The sequence below is a fragment of the Anopheles cruzii genome, chromosome 2, assembly GCF_943734635.1.
Source record: "Anopheles cruzii chromosome 2, idAnoCruzAS_RS32_06, whole genome shotgun sequence".
Classification (NCBI taxonomy): Eukaryota; Metazoa; Arthropoda; class Insecta; order Diptera; family Culicidae; genus Anopheles; species Anopheles cruzii.
In genome coordinates, this window is record NC_069144.1 from 2063880 (window position 1) to 2088480 (window position 24601).

Sequence of the window (24601 nt, forward strand, 5' to 3'; positions counted from 1 at the left end):
GGCCACCGACACACATCATGCCGACCAAATTATGGACCCGAAATTGCTTTGATGCTCTTGCCGATCGTTTGCCGACCCACCCGCCCGCCCTCTCGTCATCTCGTTATCACCGACACATGATGACGTGTCGAGGCGTTCATTTGCGCGAGAGTTCCGCATCCGAAATGCGGAACCGGAATTTGGGGCGGGCGAGCGATTGAGTGCGTGCAATCATCACCGGCTTCAGCCAGTATCGGCAAGTATAGGAGGCAGAGTATCGTTTAGTTGAGTGGTACCGATCAACAATTTCACAATCGTCGGCAACACAATTTGCAGGTTATACGGGTTTTCAATGAGGGGGGGGCTCAAAATGCTCGATGATTGAAGGGTGCGTTTTTCGCGGCCCAGCGACTCCCATCACTTTTTACGAGTAAATCCTGTTCCTAGTTGCACTATCGCAGTTATCAGCACAAGAAGTAAGCTCAATTTTTCATCTAGTTTTTCGTTAATTCAGTCGAGATATGGCGCCGCTTCGGCTAGAAACAAGAGACGACTTACGACCAAATCCTAACACGGGGAAACAATTCATCCGCCTAATCTCTAATGAATGCCCCATACACCCATCTAATTTTGGCCCCCCTAACTATTCTGCGAACGATATTTTCGGGCACTACACGGTTGATAAGGTGAGACCGTTACATTCATCGCTCCCATCACCAAAGGACGTGGGGCTTGACATGACCGAAATTAGAGCTACACAAATTGGTCACTATCACGCTCGCAAAAAAGGGGGGCTCGCGGGGCAATGTGATGTGGACACGGACTCTCCACCGGACACAATCCTTTAATTATGTAAACGTCTTACGGGCTGGGCTGGGGATGGCTGGTCGTATGAGGGCGGATTAGTGGGCGATGTTATCTGTTTATTATCGAGCGTTAATTAGGATCTAATTATTCGGAGCTCATTCCCGATCCGATAATAGGCCCACCCGATGGTGGTTCTCTAAGATGGCGTTCTTTTGTCGCCTTTTCTTCGACGACCAGAATGTATTTTGGGAACCAACGGCCAACGTGAGTGCTGTGGATCGGAAATTGGCCTCAGAGATAATGCTTGTAATAAAAAATCTCTTAGAAGCAGGGAATATGTTGAGGAGTTGTAGATTAACGAAGATTTTAACCGCATTTAATGGCCTACTATGGTAGGCCAAATATTTCTAGTTTTTATGTTGGCAAAAAGTTAGTCCTTAATTAGAAAATTCAACAAAACTCTCAAAACTCATTAGAAAAACATCCATCGAACGAAACAAATTGTAATCAAGATCCGTGTAACACTTGTTCTTGTTGCTGCTCTATCAGCCATCACATCTGGTAGAGCATCTGGCCATTTAATGTACAACAACAAAAAGAAGCCACCAAATCAAAGTGAATCTGTTAAACATCCTCTTCACCGAGAGCGATAATCTTCCCTCTCGCCACACACTTTCGCGTAGGAGAAAAACTTTAACCCGGGCGTCGAACACCGTCGGCGGACCGGAGCAGGTCGCGAAGAAGGAATCCCGAGAGAAGTGAACCTCCGACGAAGGTGTGAAGATTGAAACGGCAGATTCGCGATGCGCGAAAGTTGCTCTCCCTTCGGGCAAAAAGGGAAGACACAAAGTTGGAGCTTGCCGTCAGATCACACGACTCCGACTGCGACTCCGACGTGTGGCCCTTGCTTTAAGTGGTGTTAAAATAAACATTCGTATTAGTCACTTAGCACGAATCCTTCGCCTGGCGTCGTCCTCGTCTTCGTCGAACGACGACGACGGCGTTCGGCTTTTTTTTGTGTTCAACCTTCTCCACGGGATCGCACAAATACAACGGACCGGAACTGGGTATCCCCCCAGGCCCCCATCAACTTGGCCGCCTGGGGACGCCTCTGTGTGTGTGTGCGCCCGAGCATCGGCCAGGGTTCTCTCGCCCCACAAAAAAGCGTTCTAATCTGGCGCGGTTGCGATTCTTTTGCCCCTCCGAACCCTTTTGAATGGACCGTCGCTGCCGTCATCAGTATCGTCATCGATGGGACCACGCTGGGCTAAACTTTTACCACGGCGCGCCCGTGTAGCTATTGAACAAATTTAGGCGCATAAATTATGGGCGCGCAACGCGATCATAAATCCGCGCCGTGTCCCCAAAAGTGTCGCGTCGCGCGCGGCGAGTTTTTATCGCGTCCTGATATCTTAATTGTTGTCCCGCGGTCGCACCGAACGGATACCACCATAGCGACAAAAAGTGTCATCGACCATCGAGCACCACCGGCCGATGAATTATGAACCGCACCAAACTGGCCACCGGTGGGTCGGAGCCCTCCCATACACTTGCTGGGCCACCTTTAATAAGCTTTAATATCGGATTGGGGATATTACGGGTTCTGGTAATTACTTTGCCTGATCGACGGCCGGCTGCATCCAGGCGCGGGCCCCGAGCGGTTCCTCCTTGAGCGACGTCATTGGGCCGCGCGGCTGGTTCATGTCGGCCCCGGACGGTGGGAGGCCGAACATCATCCCTCCGGCGCCACGTGGCACCGACGAGGGATACAGCTTGCGGCCCCATTCCAGCTCGAGCGTGGGCCAGGGCGAGGCCGAGCTGAAGCCCGGCACGGTCTCGTCCGAACGCAGCTTTAGACCGTTATCGTACACCGTGGACCACAATTTTTCTTCCGTTTTGGGCCCGGTCCGATGGAAGGAATCGCCTACACACAGGCAGGATTCGATTGCTAAGCGCGCACACTAAATAGTCACACTCACTCGACACTCGCGCACTACACACACACACGAACAATTCCTCGACCGGAACACAGGTGTTCAGATAATCATTCAGATCCTAAGGTCTCCTAAGTGTGTTCCTGGTGAGCCCCGATGGTGGACACTTCCGGATTCAGGCCGGTCGCATCGGAGCGGGATCTTTCTTGCGCTGATTCCCGGTTCGGGAAATTGACACGGGATTTGGGTGACGACCCGCACCACACACACACACCGCACACCGCACACGACAGACACACTACGCACGCAACACGCAAGACGTACGACGGCGGCAACAGGAAACAGGAGATCCCTCCAGAGAGTGTAAACGTTCGTCCCGTGTGGCTGCTAAACCCCAACTGAAATCCGTACGGGCCAAAGTTACGATCGTAACGTCCTCTCGGGTTCGTCGAGGCCACCACGCGCGCGGCCGACGACGGCTTTTCCGAATGGACGCGAACGCGCGGCGCGCGACCCAACCAATCTCACACCACAGCGCAGCGCAGGACACAGACACAGACACACGCGGGCGCGCGCTCCGGGAAAACCGGGGCGCGGCGAACCAATGAACAACGCTGCGTTACAACGCCGCGACTCGAGAGGTTTCCTTTTTACTCCCGAGCCGTTCCGTGTCCTGCGGTGCCTGGTGCCGTCTCGTTCGCACCGGGCACCGGGCCTGGGGAAAGCGCAATAATTTACAATCCCTGAGAGGAGGGTGGTGCTGGTCTGCTCACACGTCCGGCGTGTGCTGTTGCTTATTCCCATCCCGAGGCGACCGTTAAGGCCGCCGTGTGTCCCAGCAGGACGAAAAGGATATCTCCGGAGTGAAATCTCATCGGTCCCTTGTGTAGGCTCCGCCTTGTTGTGTGTCCCAGGGTTGCCATTCGCGACTCGCAGTGGAAGCTTTCGGCGCGATTCGGCGGAACCTTGCGCTGTAAGCTCGAAGGATAAGTTTTCTGACCCCGCGCGTGCGTTTAGTACAACACTGGAAGTCAGCATCTCACTGGGAAATAGTTACAAGGCGAGCTGTTGATTAAAGCAACGAAGTGTGAACTACATTCCCAGCCTGTTAACTTTGAGACGTAGTAGGCTGAGTGTCAATTTCACCCCAAAGCCTAAAAAGACACGCAAAAAAATCCGTTATTTATTTAAAGGCAGCCGCCGGAAAGCTCCTCCCAATGTCCAATGTTTGGTGGAAAACTTTTTAGTACAACGCTGATGTGTGCTTTTCCCTGCGGAAAGTGGGAAAAAAGAATCATCTGGCTATCTCGCTCCTTCCGAACCTGTTTCCCCACCATCGCGAGTCTCCTCCCACTTTAGACACATGCGGCGATGTTCACGCGCTCACCAACACACACTCGCGGAGGATAACATGAAAAAATAAAAGAAAAGTCACGCGGGTTGGCGAAAAACTTGTTGCGCTTCTTCTTCGTCGGAACGCGGCGAAAACAAGACTCACGATGACATAGCAACGGCCGAAATGGGCGAAGTAGGCGTGTTTCGATCGCGGGTCCTTTTTCTGGTGGTTCTCCACTTGGAGAAGAAGTGTCTTGTGCACTACTTTTTGTGGGTTTTTATGCTCTGTGCAACGCGGACCGGTTTTCCGTTGTTTCCTAGCCCCTCGCTCCTCTGCTCCAGCTCCAGCTTCTCTGGTTGCCACACTTGCTCATTTTCACTAATGAAGAAATGATTGGATTGCAGCAGACTGGTGCAGAGGCTTCCGGTTCTCCGTTGGGACCCCTCGCTCGCTCGGTGGGTGTCGGATGTTTTGTTGTGTGCTTGTGGATTTCTTACCAGCACCACAGCAAGGAATGCACGTCCTCCGGGTTCTCTTCCGCCGGTTGACCTCGCACTGGCGTATGTAATCGTTAGTAACACTGGTACGTGCCCGGAGCGTGTATGATTTTTAATTCACCATCTCCGAGATGCTCGGTCGGTCTGGTGCCGCAATTTAAGTTTCCCGTTTCGGTGCAGGTTGTTTGGGGAAGATCACTTCAAGAATGTGGTCCACTTGGGGCCATCTGCGGTGGAACGGATAGGCATTGGAATGTAACACTCAACCGGAATGCTGACGTACGGATCAGGTAATTACTCTTGGTAACGCGTGCGGTGTGTAAATATTGCGCTTGAGTTGGTTGATTGATTTATTCCCGCCTTCATTCCTGTAGAGAAAAAAAAATTATGAGCACGTTTCGGAAATGTACCAGGAGTCGTCCACAAATAACCGGAGACTGTATCAGGGTCCTCGATCAGCCCGGCAGGCTTTTCAAAACAATTAGATAACCCCACTTGTGAGCTCCCATTCGCCTTCCTTTGGAGACCGGAAGTTTAAATACCGATGGGTTAGGTTGTGATAAATTCGGTCCAAGGGTGCGTACCCCACCCGGACAGATAATCCTGGGGCCCACTCACCCAAAACGGAGACTGTTTCTGTCGGTTTTCCCTCCCCGATTGCAAACGCACGATCGAACCACCCCGTTCGGAAAAAGTCCCAAAGTTTTTACTGTCCGCAAAAAATGTCCGATCCCTCCACATACCGGACAGTGGGTCAAATCCGTTTTCACCTCCCGATACCGGTGATGTGCGGTGGAATGTTTAGCGGTGTGTGCCCGAGGACCGGTCCTCGGTCCGGTCCTCGGTCGTAAATATCCCGCAGTGACACATGTCGTGAACCCCGTCGCCGAGCAGGGGGCCCCAACACACACACCCCGAAGAGTGTGTCCTGGGTCGACCGATGATTATCACATCACCCATCGTGTCGGCCGATCGGCATCCATCGGCCGCCCTGCAGGACATCGGTGCCGCCTTCGTTCGTCGCGTCTCTGTGGGAACGCCTGGCCTCCGAACCGTTCGGACTGGGCGCGGGCCGGATCGAAAAAGAGGTAAAAAGATAGCCTCTCAAGCCACCCACACACACACGGTGGAAAAGGGTTGATTAATCCCATTAGATAGTGCGGTGCCGGTGACCGCAAAAAAGCGGCGCAGTCTCCCCGCTGGGGACTCATAAATTCATCAATTTCTAAATTGACCAACGACCACGCTAGGACGCACAGCGGCCTAGCGTGGTTGCAGATTGGTCATTCGGGCCCGTTCCACGTTCCCGGGTGGATTGTTGCATATGCCATATGTGCGAGCGCGCCGCAGGACGCCGGAATTTCGTTGTTTGCTGGAAGAAGGAACCCACATTTAATGGACACGAGCGTATCGAATTGCACGACTTGTCTGTGCTGAAGGATTGCTGACCGGAAGCTTACCACGTGTACCGCTTCAACGCCACTGAAGCGTAGCTGGGAAAGCTAATGCTTCCGTTCGGTTAAAGGTTAACGCGTCATAATCGGAGGATATTCTTTGGAAGACCGATGGCAATTTCGGGTAGGGCGTGATTCGGACATAGAATTCCCGAGAGGACCTCAAATACTCTGAGATATGCGTGAGAAAACCACAGTCCTTGGTTTAACTTTGTTTTAACAATCTTGGTCGTTGTATTTATCCTTTAATCAAGGTTGATACAAGCGTTACTAATCTCGCCTCTTCTTCCTCTCGTGTGATAGGGCTTTTATTTTTATGCTACAACCGGTGCAATACACTACAGAATACAGGAAAATTTGTGTCTCCGTGCTAAAAAAAGCAGAAAGAACATTTCCAACAAACTTCCCAATAACACTGGACCATTAATCATACTTCTGCACACATGCTGCTGCCAAACCCGGGCTTAGCATGTCATCATCGTCTCCGCCATAGCAACATTCCAGTGCCAACTTTTTCGATTGAAAGTTGAGGATGTTGGCGACCGACCTGCGGGTGTGTGTGTGTTTGTTTTTTCCATGGAAAAGTGCTAAACCCACGATGATTGTGAGGAACGTAAAAACTGCTTCAGAATACGAAAACATATCTCACACCGAGGCGGCGGCCACCCCGGTGGTGTTTCGAGTTGAATGTTTCGTAAATATTCCATCCCGGTGTCCAACTCCCGAGAGTGGTTTACACGAAACACAGTAACCATTGCATCTGAGAAAAGCGAAAAACATGGCGAAACAGGACGGAGGAGATTAAACAGAGAGGGAGAGGGAGAGACGGCCACTGCCAACGCGCCAAGGAATTCGACAATGGCGGAGCGCGAAGATTTAACACCTTTTTTTACCGACTACGACGGCGGGACAACGGCAAAAACCCTAACATGACTTTGCAGAAAGTACGCCTTGCTGTTTCGCAGAAAACAGAAGGCGGTTTTAGGGGCCCCGAAACGAACCGAAAACAAACTGAAAGTCCCGACAGCGAGTCGTGAAATTAAACAAATAAATACAAATTATTAGAAGTGTACACACGCACGGAAGCCGAAGCCGAAGAAGAAGAAGAAGGTGTCAAAGTCAGGAGCCGCAGCGTGCGGCGTAGGCTTTGCAGGACTCGACGGGGCAAGGGTCAAACCACCATCACCAGGTGGTAAATCCCTTTTCTTTTCTTGTGGGTATCAATGGATTAGACCTTCGGGTGAAGCTCTTGATACCGAGAGGCCGGCCCGAAGGTGTTAGTGGTTCTGGCTGGATCTATTTCGAACTCAGCCAGGTCCAGGGTCCTGAGCTTCGGGAGCTTAGCCATCCCGGTAAAGTTTCAACCATTTGATGGGATGAGCCGTAACTAAAGTGGTTATTTATGACTTTTCAAGCCGCCGCCGGACTCGGTGGCCATTGATACATGTGGTGCTACCGTGAGCTGACTTTCATGTTTGTTTAAACACATTCCGGGTTCGGGCTTTGAGTTCCATTTCTTTGTTTTCGTGAGCCTCACGAAACAATCGAATTTGTTTGTTTATGTAAGCGCCCGACATGCTGCATTTTGAATGGCCCAAATCGGATGTCCCCTTGGCAGCGTTCGATCAGCGTAAAAGGGTTTCGATTTAGCTGATAATCTTACTAATAGCCCACGCTCCAGCATTACAATGCCAATTGTTTTATTGAAACAATCATTACTGGAAGTCGAAAACATTAAACCGGAATCCGGAACCGGGGATTGTTTTGGCTCGCTTCCTTCGTTGCTTAAGCCCTTCGCTAATTTCGCACAACAACCAGCAACACGTCCGGGGCATTCCAAATAGTAGTGCACAGTCCTTCACCACCGCGCAACATTAACCTCTGTGGCCGTTCTTCATTACAACCCCCATTCAGGCACGGGACACGGCCATAAAACACTGCCGCCCGGTGGTCCCGGTCTACAAATTACCGATACCAGCTGTTTGTCGGTACAATTGCCATTAATTAAAATAAATTGTAATTCAGCCTCGTTTGGTCCGAGCGCATAAATTTCAGCGCGACACACATACGCATTTACGGCGAGAGAGAGAGCACAAAAAACAACGGAACCCAAACATAAAACATAATGTTGCATCCATCTCCGATGCGCCCGTGCGGTTCGTGGATGTCATTATTTGGCCTCCCCACAATCGAATTGGCAACACGAATTGTCCACCTCCGCCGGCGAGTGGCGAGTTGAAAACTTCGGTTGAATTGAAATAATAATTAATAATGCGTCCGATCATAAATAAACCGTAAATTTAATGAAGTGGGATTTTTGTGCTCCGTTTCCGGCCCCGAATCCAGGGCGCCTCCCGGATGAAGGCACCGCACCGCAATTCCCATCGCGACCGTTGCGCGCGCCGCCCCCCCCAAAAATGTGCATTCGTCCTTTTTGTGTGCGAAACGAAAATGTGTGGCAAATGCGACGCGAAAACAATCGACCTATTGATGCATTCGGTGCATTACTCTTTATTAATTTTGCGAATTCGGTGCATTCGGTGCGCGAAAGAAAACTGGGTCCCGTTACATCTCGTTCCGTCTTTGGGCCTCCTATTGGGTCGACGTTGGTTGGAAGATGGCGTTCAGTTGCTGGACTATAAAATAAAAGCAATTCCTGTTCACGGGCTTCATCGGTGAGCGTGGTCTCGTGGGACAAGTTGGACAAGACGCACGCAGCCTGACGAGGCACGATTTACTGCCGCTGCTACTGCTGGGACCCATTTTGGGCAAGTGATTAATTTTAAACAGGACAGCAACTGCAAACCGAACCGACTTCCTTCCGGTCACCCATCGGTGGCCACGTTCCGAGGGCACCCGATCGGCCGTGGGGTGGGTACTTTATGGGAAATTTATTCGAGCCGAATTGATCGGAGCTTCGGGTGTAGTATGGTAATTGTTATTGGTTGGTCGCGTTGGGTGTATTTAAATTAAACATGATACACACAGTCCGGGACTTGTTTTTTGCCAACATTTTGGTGTTCGAGGTTCGCCTAGGTTCGCAGAGGGTTTCCATTTTTGCATTTTCACACACTTCTACTGTGATAATTGCACCACCACCACCAATCCGTCCCAGGGTTTTGGGCCCAAATCGATCGAAAACCGGGACCGGGTGGGTGAGAATGGAACTGTAAAGAAACTCGACTACGGCGTTGTGTTCTGGATGCAGTTTTGCTCCGTCTTTGGCATTGTGTTTCGGATCGGACGGAACGTGCCGTTCAATATGGTGAATAAAATTAGAGTATTTCTTTAATCTGTTATTTCCCAGGGGAACCATAAAGTGTATTACCTCCTGTCGAACACGGGCCGGCGCCCCAGCTACAGCGGGCGAGGTTCATCATTTGAAATTGCCGGCATCGAACTCGTCCTGTTCCGGGTTCGTCGATAGCCGGTTGAAACGGTGCCAACGGTGTGTGCCCACATGGTAATTGTCGACTGTTTGTAACACCATTCGAACGCCATTCAACGATACATAAAATGGATTATCTATTCACGCGTATGCGATGTGCCCATTACGACATCGATCTGTAATAGATTCGGAGCCGTACAGGAGGTTGTTAAATCAGCGTGATACAGTTAAATAGGCACGTGGTTTTCCACTCGAAATCCGCCACAAGCAACCCTCCGCAAAGGGAACGAACAAAAGAACTTTTCCTCCGATATTTATGCTTCGTTTTTCGCGCAAGCCGCATAATGATTATGGTGTGCAAATCTTAAATATTGACGAGCATCATTACCGAAGACCGCGACGAAGTGATCTCTCCCTATTTTTTTGGCGCACCACACGTCCTGGGTTCTGGAAGCATCGCAGTGACTTCCAATAAAACGATTACGCAAATCATCCGCCAAGAGGCGAGTGCCGCCAGGACGCTACGCAAATTTCTGTAATGGCACCCGTATGGATTGCGCCAAAGCATAGCTCCCGCCCGGTATTAAGAATTATGTTACGGGTGGGGGGTCCCAACCAAGGCAAGATAAGCTAATGTGTGTTGTTTTACCCGCGCAAAATCACGCCCGAGGGTTCCGTTGTTTCTCAGGCATCTTCCGAGACATGCTCCCTGCTCGTCTTCATCGGGTTCATAGATTTAAATTTGATAAAGCAATTGTTTATCAATTCGCTCATTCTCAATGCTCGGCTCGGAGTATGTGTGAGCGCGTTTTTTTCGCCTTCTTGCCCGACTAAAAGCACAACTTTCTGCACCGATACTGCAACCCTCGGGCTGTTCTAAGAAAGCGGACCGCGGACCGGTGGCGAATGATGGCACGGCAGCCGGTGAGGGTCGGCGCAAAAAATTAAAACACTCCTTAGAGGGATAACAAATTTATTATACGGCTCTTTAAACAATTTTGAGTTCGTAAAAGTTGCGCAATGGCCCCGGCAGCAGCCGACAAGCACCGAATGTCCTGGCGAATGTCGCTCCCCAGTTGACAATCTCGTTATATTTTTATGTAGCGTAGCATAAGCGCAGCACAGCGCGACGCAATGCCTACGCCTTGAATGGTCGAAGAAAGGAAAAAGAAACGCCGTCATTCCACTTCGCGCGCGTTAACGGCCACACGGTTCAAGGGGGCTCAATCTAATAAATTTTTAATGTCCCTGCGACTCCGTTTGACGGAAGTACCCATTTCTCGACGTCGCCTGAGCCCGACATATTGCCCGCCCGCGTGGCCATCTACGATCGCAGTGGGCGAAGAATAAGGCTGCGTTCATTTGGCGCAAACCATTTATCGTTGCCTTTTTTTTGGTAAATATCTTTTTGACAAAATTTCCCAACAGCGTTTGCGGCGGGTGGGTAATAAAAATGAATTCTTTAGCAGCCGGGCCTGTGCAGCCTGCCCGAAAAGGACGCCAATTGACACTTCATTTCTGCAAGGAGCATTTCACTTCCATCACTGCTCGGGATGCTGCGATTGGTTTTTGTGGTTATGTTAATTCAAAACTCAAACAATGCCGTCAAAGAAGGCCTAATAAATGCTCCTGTTATGTCGATTGCAAAACTGCACCTGAAACGAAACGGGCGAAAACAAACAAACCGGCGTTCCGCGTTATTCCCCCGTATCATTGGCCGGACCGGAACAACCCTCAGCCAGCGGGTGTCCGCCGTTCAATTAGATGGCCCCGGGACCGGCGGATCGGATTTCGACGGAAAACTGGATTTGTTAATGGGATCGAAGGCGGAAGTCGGAATCCTTACAGTGAAGTCACCCGCTCTCGGTGTGCCATCAATCCATCAATCCAAAGCCAATCGGAATCGGCAATATCAATGCTCCCCTCATATTAATTATCACTTCCATCAATAAAACATAAAAAACGCATTTTGTTTAAGGCAATTTGCCTCGTCGGCGTCGTCAAAAATATGCGCCCGAGTCCCTTAATGTCCCCCTGCTGTCACTCCCCGTCGATTGACGAACACCGGTTCGAGGCGAAACCTTTTCTTTTCCATTCCGCTTCTCCCCTTCTCTCCCTCTCTCTGTGTTGGTCCCCGACCAAATTCGTTTATTTATACGTTCATATTCAAAGACGGTAGGGACCGGTTAGGGAAAAAGGGATTTTCCGGCCACTTCCATTTGCATTTGGTTCGCATCGTCTTGTCGACAGCGTTGGTGCCAGCAGCCGTTCGATCCGCTTGATTTGTGTTTTGGTAAAAGGGATTACGCGTCCTTCTCACCGTCGCCCTCTCGTCGGCGAACAAATCCGTTTGGTAATTTGCTAACGGCCGGATCGAAAGTTTTACACTCACGACGACCGACGACGATTGACGGGTTTGACGTCCCATTTTTTTGGGCGGCAAACCACAGCAAAAAAGCGGATGACAAATTATTTGGGAAAAGTTGTGGAAAAATCCGACTATCCTCAGGTGCACACTCAGGTTCGGAATGTGTGTATGGTGAGGGTGTCGCCCAAAGACAACCGGAGGCAGCAGGACACTCGGAGCCGATCCCGCCAGGGAGTTGTGTGTTTCCCAACCGATTGTCGTGATCAACAAACAATAAAACACCCATCAGCCGGAGAATGATAGAACAATTTGGCCCCGGAGAAGATCACAACGAGTTTGTGGGTCGCGCCCATTCGTCCTGGCCGCTCTGGGTGGCAGTTTGGAAGATGAAAAATTAACATGACCATAGAAGAGCCAGTCGGCCAGCCAGAGCGAAGGAACCGCCTGGTGCCTGGAACGGAAGGCCGGGAAGAAAAATACATTTATTCCCATCACAATAGTTACGTGATTGCAATAAAATCCTTTATCATTCGCCACCCGGGCCGGTCGGTTGGCCTCATGTAGGGCCCAGGCCCGGCAGGAGCGACCACCACCCCGTGTGGATGCAATGATTGCGCAAATCTCCCTCAAACAAAACTTCTGTGGCCGGGTCCTGCGCCGCTGGTCGTTACTTAGGCCGGCATAATTCGGGATTCGTCGGCGGCCCCTCTTCGCACTTACAGAAACAAATGCAACTTCTTCGAAGGCGTCCTCAGAATCCCCTGGAGAGCCCCGACAGTGGTCCTGATGCGCGCGTTTGGTGGTTCGACAATGATTTCCGTATATCGAGTCCGGGCCAGTCGGACCAAGGAGCACACGTGGTGACCGATAGTACTAGAAGGACCCTTTTTTCGGCCAGTTCGATGTTTGAATTATGAGCCTTTTCTTAGTTCTGTCACAAGCCATGATGGATTCGAAAGCTGATGCGACTCAAGAGTTTGCTGTTTATGGACCCGGTTTTAACGACTGGCGAAACTGTCGGTATGTAAACGTTGTTGTTCCATCACAGACTAACGGCCAATAGAGCATTAAATTGAGTGTACTCGTGGCATAATTTATCGCCTCGCGCGTCATCCCCGTAATGGGTCCCCGCTATCAGTGACATTTAGTTCCCGTCACTTTAATTTCATGGCCTGACACCACTTTAACTGCGAGAACCAACCGACAGAAGCCACGGGTGTGAGGTTGTTTTACAACGAGAAAATCGCTTGATAACAACACACAGCACATTTAAGAAAAATCCCGTCTTATTCCATAAACCCGCGGTGTGGGTTCATGTGGAATAAAAATAATAGGCCGCGATGCCACGCCGAACCTCTGGGACGCTGTCCCAGAACTCATCTCAGATGCCCTACCCAGAGCACAGCGCATAAGTGATCCTGGCTGGCTGACTCGTGTCTTCCCCCTTTTTTCGCGTTCTCCCCGTCACACGAGCAATAGACGGTGGCCTCGACGGCGGCCTCACTTCTTTCGTATGTAAATTGGATGTTACACATCTTTTTTCTTCGGGTGGGTTTATTTATTTATTAGCTTACGGAAGAGATTGTTGGCCCCAAACGCCTTCCGCTTTCGCTTCGCTCGGGTGCTTTATCCTCGCGCCCGAAATAAGGCGCCGCTTGGTGGGAAAATTTATTGCTCCCGCGAAGCGCTTGATTGTTGTGCTGCTCCCCTGCACGGAACCACGGCGGCGCCTTTCACATTCGATATTCATCAGATTAATAATCTTGGGAAGATAATATTTTCCCGTCGAACGCACGCCCGCGCACGCGAAGATCCTGAATGCTTGCGCAAGGTAAACGGTTTAATATGGTGGCCCCGACTCGAAGGCACACGACTGCACGGCAATGAGTGGCTTGGGATTTTTTCCTCTTCTGGAACATTCTTTGGGTTGGGGCCACGCAAAAGGCCACTCTCGGAGCGGCTTCCACCATCGGGGCCCTTATCATTTTCATTGCTCCATCCTTAGTATCCGCGCACAACAATGATCCTGTGTGTCGTAATGGTCGGGTCGCCCTGATGGTCGTTTGTGTCCTGTTTGCGTGCCCCACTCACTCCGTGAACAACGCAAAGAATACATTAAGTCGAGGATAACAACATCAAGGAATGTTGTCGGGATGTGCCCAGGTTCCAGGGTTCGCTGTTAAAAGCATTCCGTGCCGCGTTCCGTGCGGGAAAACAAAATTTACTGTAAAATTTTTCAAATGGCACTGACGATAAGATAAGTGGCCGCGAGTGGATGTGGAAGAAGCAGTCGATTAAACCGCGTAGGGAGTTTGCGAGGCACACATGATTCGGGACTTTTAAAACCCAGAAAGGAAGATTATTTTGAGTTTTCTTTTCGTGATTTTTGGGGACAACAAGGGAACACTCCTGTCAAAGTTGAACTCCGCTTCTTCAAACTATGGTCTAGCAGTCATTGAAATTTGCGAAGATGGGGTAAGTTACCGGCAGCATAAAGTCAAAGGCAACTAGATTGGCATTGTTATAGACTATTCGGTGCCATCCTCTCAAGGGTTCTTAGTTCAACTCAATCACTCATCGAAACCTTCATTCAATCCACCCGAAGGCTTATCTGACGCAATGGCCTGTTCCATTGTTCCACTATCTCAAAACCTTTTTTAGTGCCGTCAGTCTTACTATCGCAAAGCAATTTAATAATGAAAGATGCATTCGGGAAATAATCTTACAAGAAACCGATAAGAGCCGTGGGACCTACCTCACAAACCTCACTCGAGAGGCGCCACGGTTTCAGTCACCGAAATGGCACCGTCCAGAGTAGTCGCAACCGTGGTTTGCCTTCTGGCAGCCCTTTCGTCGGTAGTCGAGGGCGAACCGGCGCGCTACGATAACTATCGTGTCCTGAAGCTATCGATTGACCGCCAGGATCAACTGGAGCTGCTTCAGCTCATCGAACAGCAGCCCGATGGTTACACCTTCCTGAGCGATCCCGTGCACCTGAATAGCACCGTAAAGCTAGTGGTCCCTCCACATAAGTCGGCCGAATTCGCAGAGCTCCGCGAGCGATTCGCCCTGCAGGCTTCGGTGGCGTTCGAAAACCTGCAGGATGTCATCGACCGGCAGCTGAAGGGTCGACGTGAAACATTCGGATGGGCCGCCTATCATACCCTGGAAGATATCAACGACTGGCTGGACACGCTGGTCACCGACCATCCGGGCGTTGTTAGTGCCATTGTGGCTGGGGAGACGTACGAAGGGCGACAGATCCGCGGGGTTAAAGTGTCCTATAAGGCGGGCAATCCGGCCATTTTCATCGAGGGAACGATCCATGCTCGAGAGTGGATCAGTGCGGCGACCGTTACCTGGGTGTTGAACGAGTTGCTCACTTCGGAGGACCCCACGGTGCGCGATATTGCCGAGAACTACGATTGGCACATCGTGCCGGTGGCCAATCCGGATGGGTACGCGTACACTCACAGCACGAACCGGTTGTGGCGCAAGACCCGCTCGCAGCAGAATGTCCTGTGTTACGGGGCGGACCCGAACCGTAACTGGGACTTCATGTTTAACCGTAAGTTCTCGGCGGAACCTCGTACGGTGGGTCGATACGGAGTAATTTTCCTACTTCCTTTTTGCAGAGGGAGGCACCTCACCCATTGCGTGCACCGACACCTGGCCGGGACCGTCTCCCTTCTCGGAGATCGAGACCCGCACTCTGTCGCAATATATCGGCGGTATTCCGAATCTATCGACGTACCTTGACTTCCACTCGTCCGGCCAGCTGCTGATGGTGCCGTACGGTCACACCAGGGAGCCTCTTGATAACTACGATGAGTTGGTGAGTTAGCCTTATCGCGGTTCCCATGCTTATCTGGTTCATGAGCCCTTTCGCCGTTCCAGATGGACATCGGACGGAAGGCCATCGCAAAGCTCCAGGAGCGGCACGGTAGCGTCTACCAGGTGGGCAATATCGCGGAAATTATCTGTGAGTACTCGAACCGCGGGGTGATTATTTTTGGAGTGCCACACACTGAATCGATTCCCGGTTTTTAGATATAGCCTCCGGCAGCAGCCTGGACTGGGTCAAGGGAACACTCCGGACTCCGTTGACGTTCGCGTACGAGCTGCGTGATACCGGCGAGTACGGGTTCCTGCTACCACCGGAACAGATCATCCCGACGGCGGAGGAAACTCTTGACTCGATCATCGTCATCCTCGAGGAAGGCAAAGCCTTGGGTTACCACTAAGGCACGAATCGGAATAAATTGGCCAACGAAGTTAAAGGCAAAAAAGGCAAAGATTTTTATGATTAATGATCCGCTTTTTTGCTGGAGTAGCCCTCTCGAGAGGGTCTGCTGTGGTGTCGCCCTCAGAAGTCAACATATGTGAGGCCAAATGGCCCCCTCTCCGGGTGGTCCCCTGGTTGCCTATGGTTTTGGTGAAATGAAGTTGGGTTGGCCGCACACACACCGACACCGGGGTTAATTGTGTCCCGGCGTCCCTTGATTTTGACTGATTGACGCCCTGGCGATTGGACAAAAAACGGAACTTGGCTAGAAGTAGGATAATTGTGTACATTCGGATAATTTATGGTAACATTTATGCATAATTGCCCCCTAGAAGTCCCCGGTGCCACCGAAGATTGGAGGGCCACAAAACAAGGACGCCAAGCTCTGTTCTCTTTATGGCTTCAACACCTTAAAAAATCATTTTACGATCGGCGATCGAACGTTTATACGTTCCGATGATTATTGCCATGAGTGGCTCTTGCTTTGTACTTGCCGCGGCCAGATTATCTGCTTATCAGCCACTTGAAATACCCACTTATACCCGTGACAATGACGGTTCCGATTTTCCTCGCCCATAATCTTGACGCTTTAAAGTTCGGCCCAATCGTCCAAAATCGCTCAGTCCTGTATGCCCAGTCCCCACATCATGAAGATCGCTCTGCTGTGCCTCGTTGCGTGCCTGCTCGGAACGTCCGCGGCCGAGAAGGCCCGCTACGACAATTACCGTCTGTACGCGGTGCAGATCGTAACCGACCGGCAACTGGAGCTACTGCAAGCGATCGAAGCCCAACCCGATGGATATCGGTTCTGGAGTGAACCGGCCAGGGTCGGCACCGAAGTGTTGCTTGTGGTCCCCCCGCACCAGCGAGGACACTTTTCGGAGCTTCGCGCCAAGCATGGACTTCGGGTGGACCTCCGGGTGGAAGATCTGCAGCAATTGTTCGACGCCGAATCAAAGGCCGACCACCGGAAGGACACGTTCGGGTGGACGGCGTACTATCGGACCGACGCTATCTATGCCTGGTTGGACGGTTTGGTGGCGACGTACCCGGGCATCGTAACGCCGTTGAACGTGGGTAACTCCTACGAGGGCAGACCCATCCGGGGGGTGAAAGTGTCGTACAAGTCGGGCAATAAGGCGGTGTTTATGGAGAGCCTGATTCACGCCCGAGAGTGGGTCAGTGGGGCCACGGTGACCTGGGTCCTGAACGAGCTGCTCACCTCCCCCGATGCCAGCGTGCGCCAGATTGCCGAGAACTTCGATTGGTACGTGTTCCCGGTGGCCAACCCGGATGGGTACGAGTACACGCACACGACCGACCGCCAGTGGCGGAAGACGCGTTCGGAGGTCAGCTCGTTGTGCCGTGGAGCGGATCCGAACCGGAACTGGGGATACAACTTTATGCGTAAGTATTAACCCACCCGGCGAAGGAATAGATTCCGGTCCGGTCCGGCTAACCCGGTAACTTCTATCGTCCGCAGAGGGTGGTGCCTCCAGTGTTCCTTGTTCCGACACTTTCGCCGGACCCAGCGCGTTCTCGGAGCCCGAAACTCGGCAACTGGCGGACTACATCGCTACGCTGGACAACATGAGCACCTACCTGGCGTTCCATGCTTACTCGCAGCTCCTGCTCATCCCCTACGGTCACACGACCGCCCGTCTGGACAACTACGTCGAAACGGTAGGTCCCATCCGGTGTTAACGGGGTGATAAGACTTTAATTGGCGCAACTCTTTATCAGGTGGCGATTGGCACGAAGGCGATCAGTAAGTTGCAGGAGCGTTTCGGGACCAGCTATAAAGTGGGCAACATTGCGGAAGCGATTTGTAAGTTCTGGGGTCACTCCGCTCGCTGTCGCCGTAACACTAATCAGTCGCCTCTTGTTGCAGACGTTGCCTCCGGAGGTAGTATCGATTGGGTGAAGGGAGTCCTGCGGACGCCACTGGTCTACGCGTACGAGTTGCGCGATCTCGGACGGTACGGGTTCGCTTTACCGCCGGACCAGATTATCCCCACGGCCCAGGAGACGCTCGATTCGATCGTGGTGATTCTTGAGGAAGGCCGCAATTATGGCTATCACTAAGGACGCGTGGACGCAAATATACTTTCGATTTTCCGCTTAGAATTCAAACCGAAGCCAAAACTTCCGCCAATCAGTCGCCATTTTCTAATCCGCCACAGAGAGCCACGGGAGAGAGCCTCGTTGTACTAAATGAAAGAAAAAAATGAAACAAATCACCACTTCCGTCAACAGTGTGATATCCCACTTCAATGCCGCGCCCTCCCCAACTGGGCGAATAGCCAGACGGCGGTGGTGGCCGGAAATGTAGGTGAAAGCTTTTTACTGGCTAGCTGGCGCGCATGTCCGTTGGCGACGACACCCGCTCTCGGGGAGCACTACGCCAATCACTTTCCCAGCAGCCTGGACCCGGTGGGGGGCCAAACGGGGGGCTCTATGTGGCCGAACAGGGACAGATAGAGAGAGAGAGAGAGAGAGACTCTGTGTGTGTGTTATGTACACTGGCACCTTGCACGAAGTCTGGACAAATCTCCGCCCTGCTAAATATTTTATGTGCTTCCCGCGCGAAGGACGAAGGAACTAGTCAAGTGTTCCGGTCCGAGGTTTTTTCTATTTCTTCCCGGCAGACAGTGGGCTGTCTTAAGCTCAGGAGGCTGTCCTCGGAACCGTCTCGGGCTCGGGCGTTTTAAAGGTCCGACATTTTTCTTTTCCTCTCGGAACTCCCAGGCATTGCCTCGATAAGGTGGGTATTACTGTTATCCCGAAAAATGTCCTCAACTGCACACGCCCATTGGGCTTCTAGTGTCGAAGGAAGTTACTCGTCTTTTCCGACGTTTAAAACTAAAGTTCTAAACTAAAGAAAATATATTATGATAGGGCTGAAACCACGCCGGCGTTCAATAATCAGTACAGAAGTCTGAAGGCACCTTTAAACGGAACCCCTATCGATTCCCTGTCAGAGGCCAGAAGTAGCGGTGGCATCTTGGTCCCTACGTCACGTTCCATTCCCACTGGAGCTTCGCTGAAATCGTCACGAACTTCGACCTCCATCCAGATCAGGAGTTTGATGTCCCAAAACTTCCCCACTCATATAGGTGCCGAGATTTGGCCTCAACGCCACCAACAAATCGATGGAACTCCCGGGATTCCCCCGGCTTCTTTGCAAAGGGCTACGGGATACGGCTGGGCGGGTGGAGTAACTAAACATGTCGTATATATGCAAAGCAAATGGCGGTTTGGTTAATAATTTAAATGGATGGTTTCATCATTAATATAAATGATCCGAGTGAGAATTGAGCGTCACCTCGGGCTCCCCGGGCCCCGGGTTGGGCTACTCGGTAAGGGGTTGGGCTCTTTAAGAGTACGAAAATCACAACAGCTTGGCTTACCCCGGCTGTTTCGCAATGATGAATGAACTCGCCTTGCTCCTGCCCGAGCAGGCAAGTCTTAACCCCTTCTACGGCCGGGCGACAAGCGACGTGTGAGCTCATCCTACAAATGGAGCGTTCCATATACGCGCGACGTACCCGACTCGTTTTAATTACGGTTCACGGTGGTGGTGGGGCGAGCATCCAGCTCCGCGCTCTGCCTAAACCATACCCACCACCGTGCGGCCGGGGCGCGTTAAACAAATTGCAAAGAAATTTCCCACCGGATTAACCGCCGCCCCAAATGAATTCCCGGCAGCCCGGGGAGGGCGGGGACGGTAAATGAAATGACTGCCTGGCGGGAAAGAAATTAAGCTCGCACTCGCCCCACGGACTCTTGTGGAGGCGAAACGGAATCGTTTCATTACCGGCACAGGGATCCGTCGGTCTTCCGTCGTAGTCCGTCAGTCGTGGCAGAGGTCGCGCAAAGAATTCGGATCTGAAATTGCATTTTCGCCCATCACCAGGACGTCGGTCGGAATATGATTCGGCGAACCCGGTGCCGGTGCCTTGGGTGTAAGATAAACAGTTTCTTCAAAGAACTGGCCACAACTCGAACGATGAGGGCGATGCCAAGATGATGTGTTCCATCGTGTTCGTGGTGTGGGATAACGAACTTCATCAACGAGAGATCATCAACCCGTCCCGTCAGTTTGGTCAAAAGCGCCAACTAGATTGGGTTTTCCTGGACCACCTATTTGATTGGTGATCCTAGTAGCCATAGTAGACCTTGTTTGGATTTCTTCTGTATTCAAATGTCAAACGAAATGTTATTTCCAGTGAGTAGAGTAAATGAAGATTTCGCCATTAACGAATGGTTCGAATGGTCCAGAACGACGCCAATCGAGACTCCTTCGTTGCAATCGTTCGCCCGATGGACATCAAAATTGGTAATCAGCCTGATGTCAGAGCATTGATTAATGAATCGATGATCGAATTATTAATGATTCAGTAAATCAGAAGGAACCGACCGTGTTTTGGGGGGAGCTTATGGTCTTGGACCTTCGGTGGAGTATGAATCATGCCAAGCAGGACTTATCGATCGACCGACAATTTTGGGGTTTTGCAAACAGACTGCTCACCCAGCAAAGCTGGAACCACCCGGAGTTGGGTGTGTGAAGTGGCCACCGAATGACAAAAAAAACCCTTTGGATTATGTCACCTACCTTTACGATCCTAATTAGCATGAACCACTCCTATATGTGAGCGAACCGTGCTCACCCAGGAGCCAGCAGATAAGATCTCGGAGCACTCGCCCAAGGGTGTGCCGAAATGTCGACAGTCATCCATCATCGTGTCATTGTGCTGTGCAGAGTCCTTTTGCCTAGATTCCGCCCGAGTCCGCGGAACTTTGCTGCTGCCCAGCGATGGTGAAGGTTGCTGCGCTGCAAGAGAACGAACACTCCAAAGGACCAGTCCTCCCACCGAAGCCGGACAATGACGGGACGGGAATTCTGGTGGACTACCTACGGAACAGCTCGTCGGCGCTGCTCCGATACGTGTTGGTGCCGGAGTGGCGCACTTCCTTCAAGATCCTGTGGCTTGGTGTGACCGTCTGCCTGACCGGTCTGTTCGGATTCATCGTGATGGTAAACTTTGAGCGCCTTAGAGACCCCACCGCGAATGTGCTTGTAGTGCGTGCCGAGAGACCGTTGCCCATCTGGAGTGTCCCGTTCCCGGCCATTACGATTTGCCCTCGGAAGCACCGAGGTGGTTGCTCAGGTGAAGCCACACCAAGGTTGGAAGAGTTTTGTGAGCTAATTTGCTGGCAAGACGCGTGTACGAGCGATTGCGAAAGTGTGCTGGATGCGGTGCGGACCGAAAGGGGTCTTTGCTACACCTTCAATGGAGTCACCGGGGAGGAGCTCTTCAATGTCCAGAGGTAGGCTGTTTTTTTTAAAGGATTCTATCATGCTGATGATACATTTACATTGCATTGTAGTGTTGTCAACTCGAAATATCTCACGAACGGTAGCCGGGCGATCGAGAACTGGGACTTTCGGTGGGAACACCCAGTGCCGGGCCAGACGGTCCTCGTGAAGCAGTATCCCAGGGTGGCCCAAGACGTTTCCGGGCGGTACCGGTTGCGGATACTGCTCATCAATGGCCAGAATGACACGGAACCGTGTGCCAGTCCTGCCGTCGACGTTCACATTCATTCACCGATCGATTTTCCTTTCAAGCCCACCAAACCCGTTCCGGTGGTGATCGGAACGAAGGTTCAGCTGAAGGTTCTCCCGAGCCTGACCAGAACTCAGCGATACCTGAGGTACTTCTCCGCACACACTACCGGGTGTTACCGGCAGGTACAAAACCCACTGAAGCTGTTTGCCATCTACACGCAAAATAACTGTGAACTTGAGTGCCAGGCGGGAATGTTCCGCAACAAACGTGGCTGTGTCCTGGAGCATATGCCTCGGACTAACGATACGGCCGTTTGCAACGCCAGCGCCAACTACCGGCCGTACGAGGTACTCGATAAGAATGCGATCGCTCAAATGCGTGCCGAAGCCATTCCACGATCTCAGTACTTCCGGTGGGCCTGCAACTGTCTTCCGGCCTGTCTAGACTATGGATACAGCTACGAGGCGAGTACTTTGCGTCTCCAAGAATACTTGGCGGTGACCAACGAAACGGATTCACTCACCGCGGAGCTCCTGGTGGAGGTTGACGAGGATCACTTCTATCCCTCGGTGCGGAGCGTCCGGTACGGGTTGCTAGACTTTGTGGCCGACGTCGGTGGACTGATGGCCCTGCTGCTGGGTGTTTCCGTGGTGTCACTGTTGGAGGTACTGTTTTTCTGCCTCCTAAAGCCCGCCCTGTCGTGAAACGGATGAAGCAATCAATAAAGAACAGGAAGGTCTAATATAGGTCCAGATTTTGTTAATGACCCTCGAAAAAAAGTAAGCAGAATTAATCAGTTTTGCCGGAACCTTTTAAATCAGATGTGGATGAAGCTTCAAAAGCCAATCTTCACTGCACAGGGGTTTTCACTAGGCCACTTTCACGTCGTTAGCCGCAGTAACGCACACGGCCACGTCAAATCAGCTGCTTTACAACCGCATTTCACCGGCAAGGGCCGAGCCTTTTATTTGGCCATCAAAACTCGTTATCAGCCTAATGGATGACGCGCGTCCTTCCATATCAATAAACCTTCCCGCAGCCCGCCGCGGGCTCCCTTGCTGGTCTCGGCCCTCCAACCCCTTCCCGGGGTTCGTTCCTTCGGTCGCGAGCCGATCGCCGGCCCCGGTTCTCGGTATCATCCGGACCGGACACCTCGGATTGCTCGTTAGCAGCGCAAATGTGCCACCCCGAGTGTGAGTGCGCACCATATGGAGCGAAGGCCATCAGAAGACTGGCTTTGGCTGCTTTGGCCAAAACCCTTTAACATTAAATTTATTTTAAAATAAAAGCACCACCGACCGACGACGACGACGACGGGTGACCTTTTTGCCTCGTCCTCGGTAGGGTTTACTTACATTTGCTGCCTCTTCATCTTCAAAGGATGGCCCGCGGCCCTCGTGCGCTGTGGAAGGGACCGGGGACCAGTCGGACCTCTCGCCTCATTTTTGTGGGCGCATAAAAGTAATAAGGATAATAAATAATTTTATAACCTTTTTCGCCCGCTCCGGTACTCCGATACTCGGGTTTGGCCCTCTCTGCCGAAGGGCCCATTCGGAAGGATGCCCCCGGTCAATGAAGTGGATTTTTCGGCTGTCGCCTAAAACCCCGAAAAATTGTCCTCGTTACGTGCGTGCGTGCGTGCGTGCGTATCGCCATCCGAAATCCGGATGGTGAACCGGTTGAACCACAGACAGTGCATAAATCTCAATTTACTCGTTGTCCTGTTTATGTGGGGAACTGGATTATGGGTTTGCGCCACTACGTGTTGCGATCCGCCCCCGGGTTTCCGGTAAGTGTTTGGGAGCCCCGCGACGCTGGATCCACGCTCTGTCCACCAGCTTGGGCAGTCGGAAATTAGCCTGGTGACGCGAGGAGAAAACTCATTTCGTCGGACAAACGGACATCTCGTTTATTATAAATTGTATCCTTCGACTTTGCCGGCCAGGGCAACGTCGACTGACGAGCTGCGAAAGTTAAACATGTCCCGGCGTTCGACAATTCCATGTCGCAATTCCCTCCGGTACGGGGGATGGCTACTGCTGCTGCTGCTGCGGTGCCGTGGGTCAGTTCTCTCGGCCGGGCCTCGGGTGGCCGCCGGATGAAGAGTTAAGTTAAAGATTCCGTTTGAAGGATACGTTTCATGGTTTTGAGGCACACACGGGGTGAAACGGTGCGATCCCACTGCGCCACGGGTTACGCAAACTTGGCACGGAACGGTGAAAGTCAATTACAGAACAACACAGAGGCCGGTGGCTGGCTGCCGGCCAGCAGCTGTGAACCGCGACCGACGGAACGGGTTGACTCCTCAGGAGATGCTCCGGGTTTGGTGGCAGACGTGGTGGCCCAAAGGCAATTTCGATTGCGGGCGTTTCGTTGTTTGGTCAAGAGGAAAATTGCCTCAGGAGCCGACGACCACGACGACGACGACGTCGGGAAGGAGTTGTCCGAATTTGACCGCAAACATTTCATTTGTATTTGTATTTTAAATTGCCGTCATCAAAGCATGGCGGCGCCCGTCGAAGGACAACGTCCGCCGAAAGGAGCGTGGACAGTTTTATTTGCTGGAAATTTAGTCAAGATAGCATGGTTAGTACTTATTTAGTCCTTTTATGGAATAATGGTTAACAATAAAGCTTTATTAAAATCAACACGGAGTGATCACCAAGTACCCCGGAACGAAGCTGGTCAAGCTGCCAAATATCTATCAATGATGTGAAATCACAGCAACCTCTGCTCAAAAGTGACTGTTGCCAAGTGAAAATTCCCATCTCACTCTACACAATACGCCGTGAACATAAAACATTTCGTATGTTGCATTATGCTTCAACTTTTAAGTTAATTTTTAGTGCAATTACTCTAAACAAATAAAAATCAATCATAAATTAAGCCGCACCCGGCTAACAAAACGGCTTTTCTCCCATTAAAATGCCTCCACCAGCGTGATGGTTCAATTAAATCATTACGGTTAAAGAAATTATGC

The 24601-nt window shown here is 51.5% G+C and overlaps 4 protein-coding genes across 4 annotated transcripts in view; 3 read left to right on the plus strand and 1 right to left on the minus strand.

Annotated features, from left to right (window-relative positions):
• The window catches only part of LOC128269361 (transcription factor collier), a 30294-nt gene extending 27652 nt beyond the window's left edge, over positions 1-2642 (minus strand). Inside the window, exon 1 of the mRNA XM_053006804.1 lies at positions 2401-2642. Coding sequence (XP_052862764.1) covers positions 2401-2522 — 122 coding nt within the window. The 5' untranslated portion in view covers positions 2523-2642. The remainder of the gene's footprint in view (positions 1-2400) is intronic.
• An 11920-nt stretch (positions 2643-14562) lies between these two features.
• Positions 14563-16038, plus strand: LOC128277855 (zinc carboxypeptidase-like). Its single transcript, XM_053016438.1, has 4 exons — positions 14563-15331; positions 15399-15598; positions 15661-15745; positions 15814-16038. The coding sequence occupies exons 1-4, from the start codon at positions 14563-14565 to the stop codon at positions 16005-16007; spliced, it is 1248 nt and encodes a 415-aa protein (XP_052872398.1). The 3' UTR covers positions 16008-16038.
• A 657-nt stretch (positions 16039-16695) lies between these two features.
• Positions 16696-18137, plus strand: LOC128277710 (zinc carboxypeptidase-like). The gene is made up of 4 exons (XM_053016211.1): positions 16696-17455; positions 17532-17731; positions 17792-17876; positions 17940-18137. The coding sequence occupies exons 1-4, from the start codon at positions 16696-16698 to the stop codon at positions 18131-18133; spliced, it is 1239 nt and encodes a 412-aa protein (XP_052872171.1). The 3' UTR covers positions 18134-18137.
• A 2727-nt stretch (positions 18138-20864) lies between these two features.
• On the plus strand, positions 20865-22325 carry LOC128269364 (pickpocket protein 28-like). The gene is made up of 2 exons (XM_053006809.1): positions 20865-21379; positions 21440-22325. The coding sequence occupies exons 1-2, from the start codon at positions 20865-20867 to the stop codon at positions 22323-22325; spliced, it is 1401 nt and encodes a 466-aa protein (XP_052862769.1).
• The last annotated feature ends 2276 nt before the right edge of the window (positions 22326-24601 follow it).

What these genes read in the sequence shown, in the direction of transcription:
- LOC128277855 (XM_053016438.1), top strand. Translation starts at nt 14,563, where the DNA reads ATGGCACCGTCCAGAGTAGTCGCAACCGTGGTTTGCCTTCTGGCAGCC. An exon ending in CTGGGACTTCATGTTTAACC is followed by an intron (nt 15,332 to 15,398) that starts GTAAGTTCTCGG and finishes TCCTTTTTGCAG; the next exon opens with AGGGAGGCACCTCACCCATT. An exon ending in TTGATAACTACGATGAGTTG is followed by an intron (nt 15,599 to 15,660) that starts GTGAGTTAGCCT and finishes TCGCCGTTCCAG; the next exon opens with ATGGACATCGGACGGAAGGC.
- LOC128277710 (XM_053016211.1), top strand. Translation starts at nt 16,696, where the DNA reads ATGAAGATCGCTCTGCTGTGCCTCGTTGCGTGCCTGCTCGGAACGTCC. An exon ending in CTGGGGATACAACTTTATGC is followed by an intron (nt 17,456 to 17,531) that starts GTAAGTATTAAC and finishes TATCGTCCGCAG; the next exon opens with AGGGTGGTGCCTCCAGTGTT. An exon ending in CAACATTGCGGAAGCGATTT is followed by an intron (nt 17,877 to 17,939) that starts GTAAGTTCTGGG and finishes CTCTTGTTGCAG; the next exon opens with ACGTTGCCTCCGGAGGTAGT.
- LOC128269364 (XM_053006809.1), top strand. Translation starts at nt 20,865, where the DNA reads ATGGTGAAGGTTGCTGCGCTGCAAGAGAACGAACACTCCAAAGGACCA. An exon ending in GAGCTCTTCAATGTCCAGAG is followed by an intron (nt 21,380 to 21,439) that starts GTAGGCTGTTTT and finishes ATTGCATTGTAG; the next exon opens with TGTTGTCAACTCGAAATATC.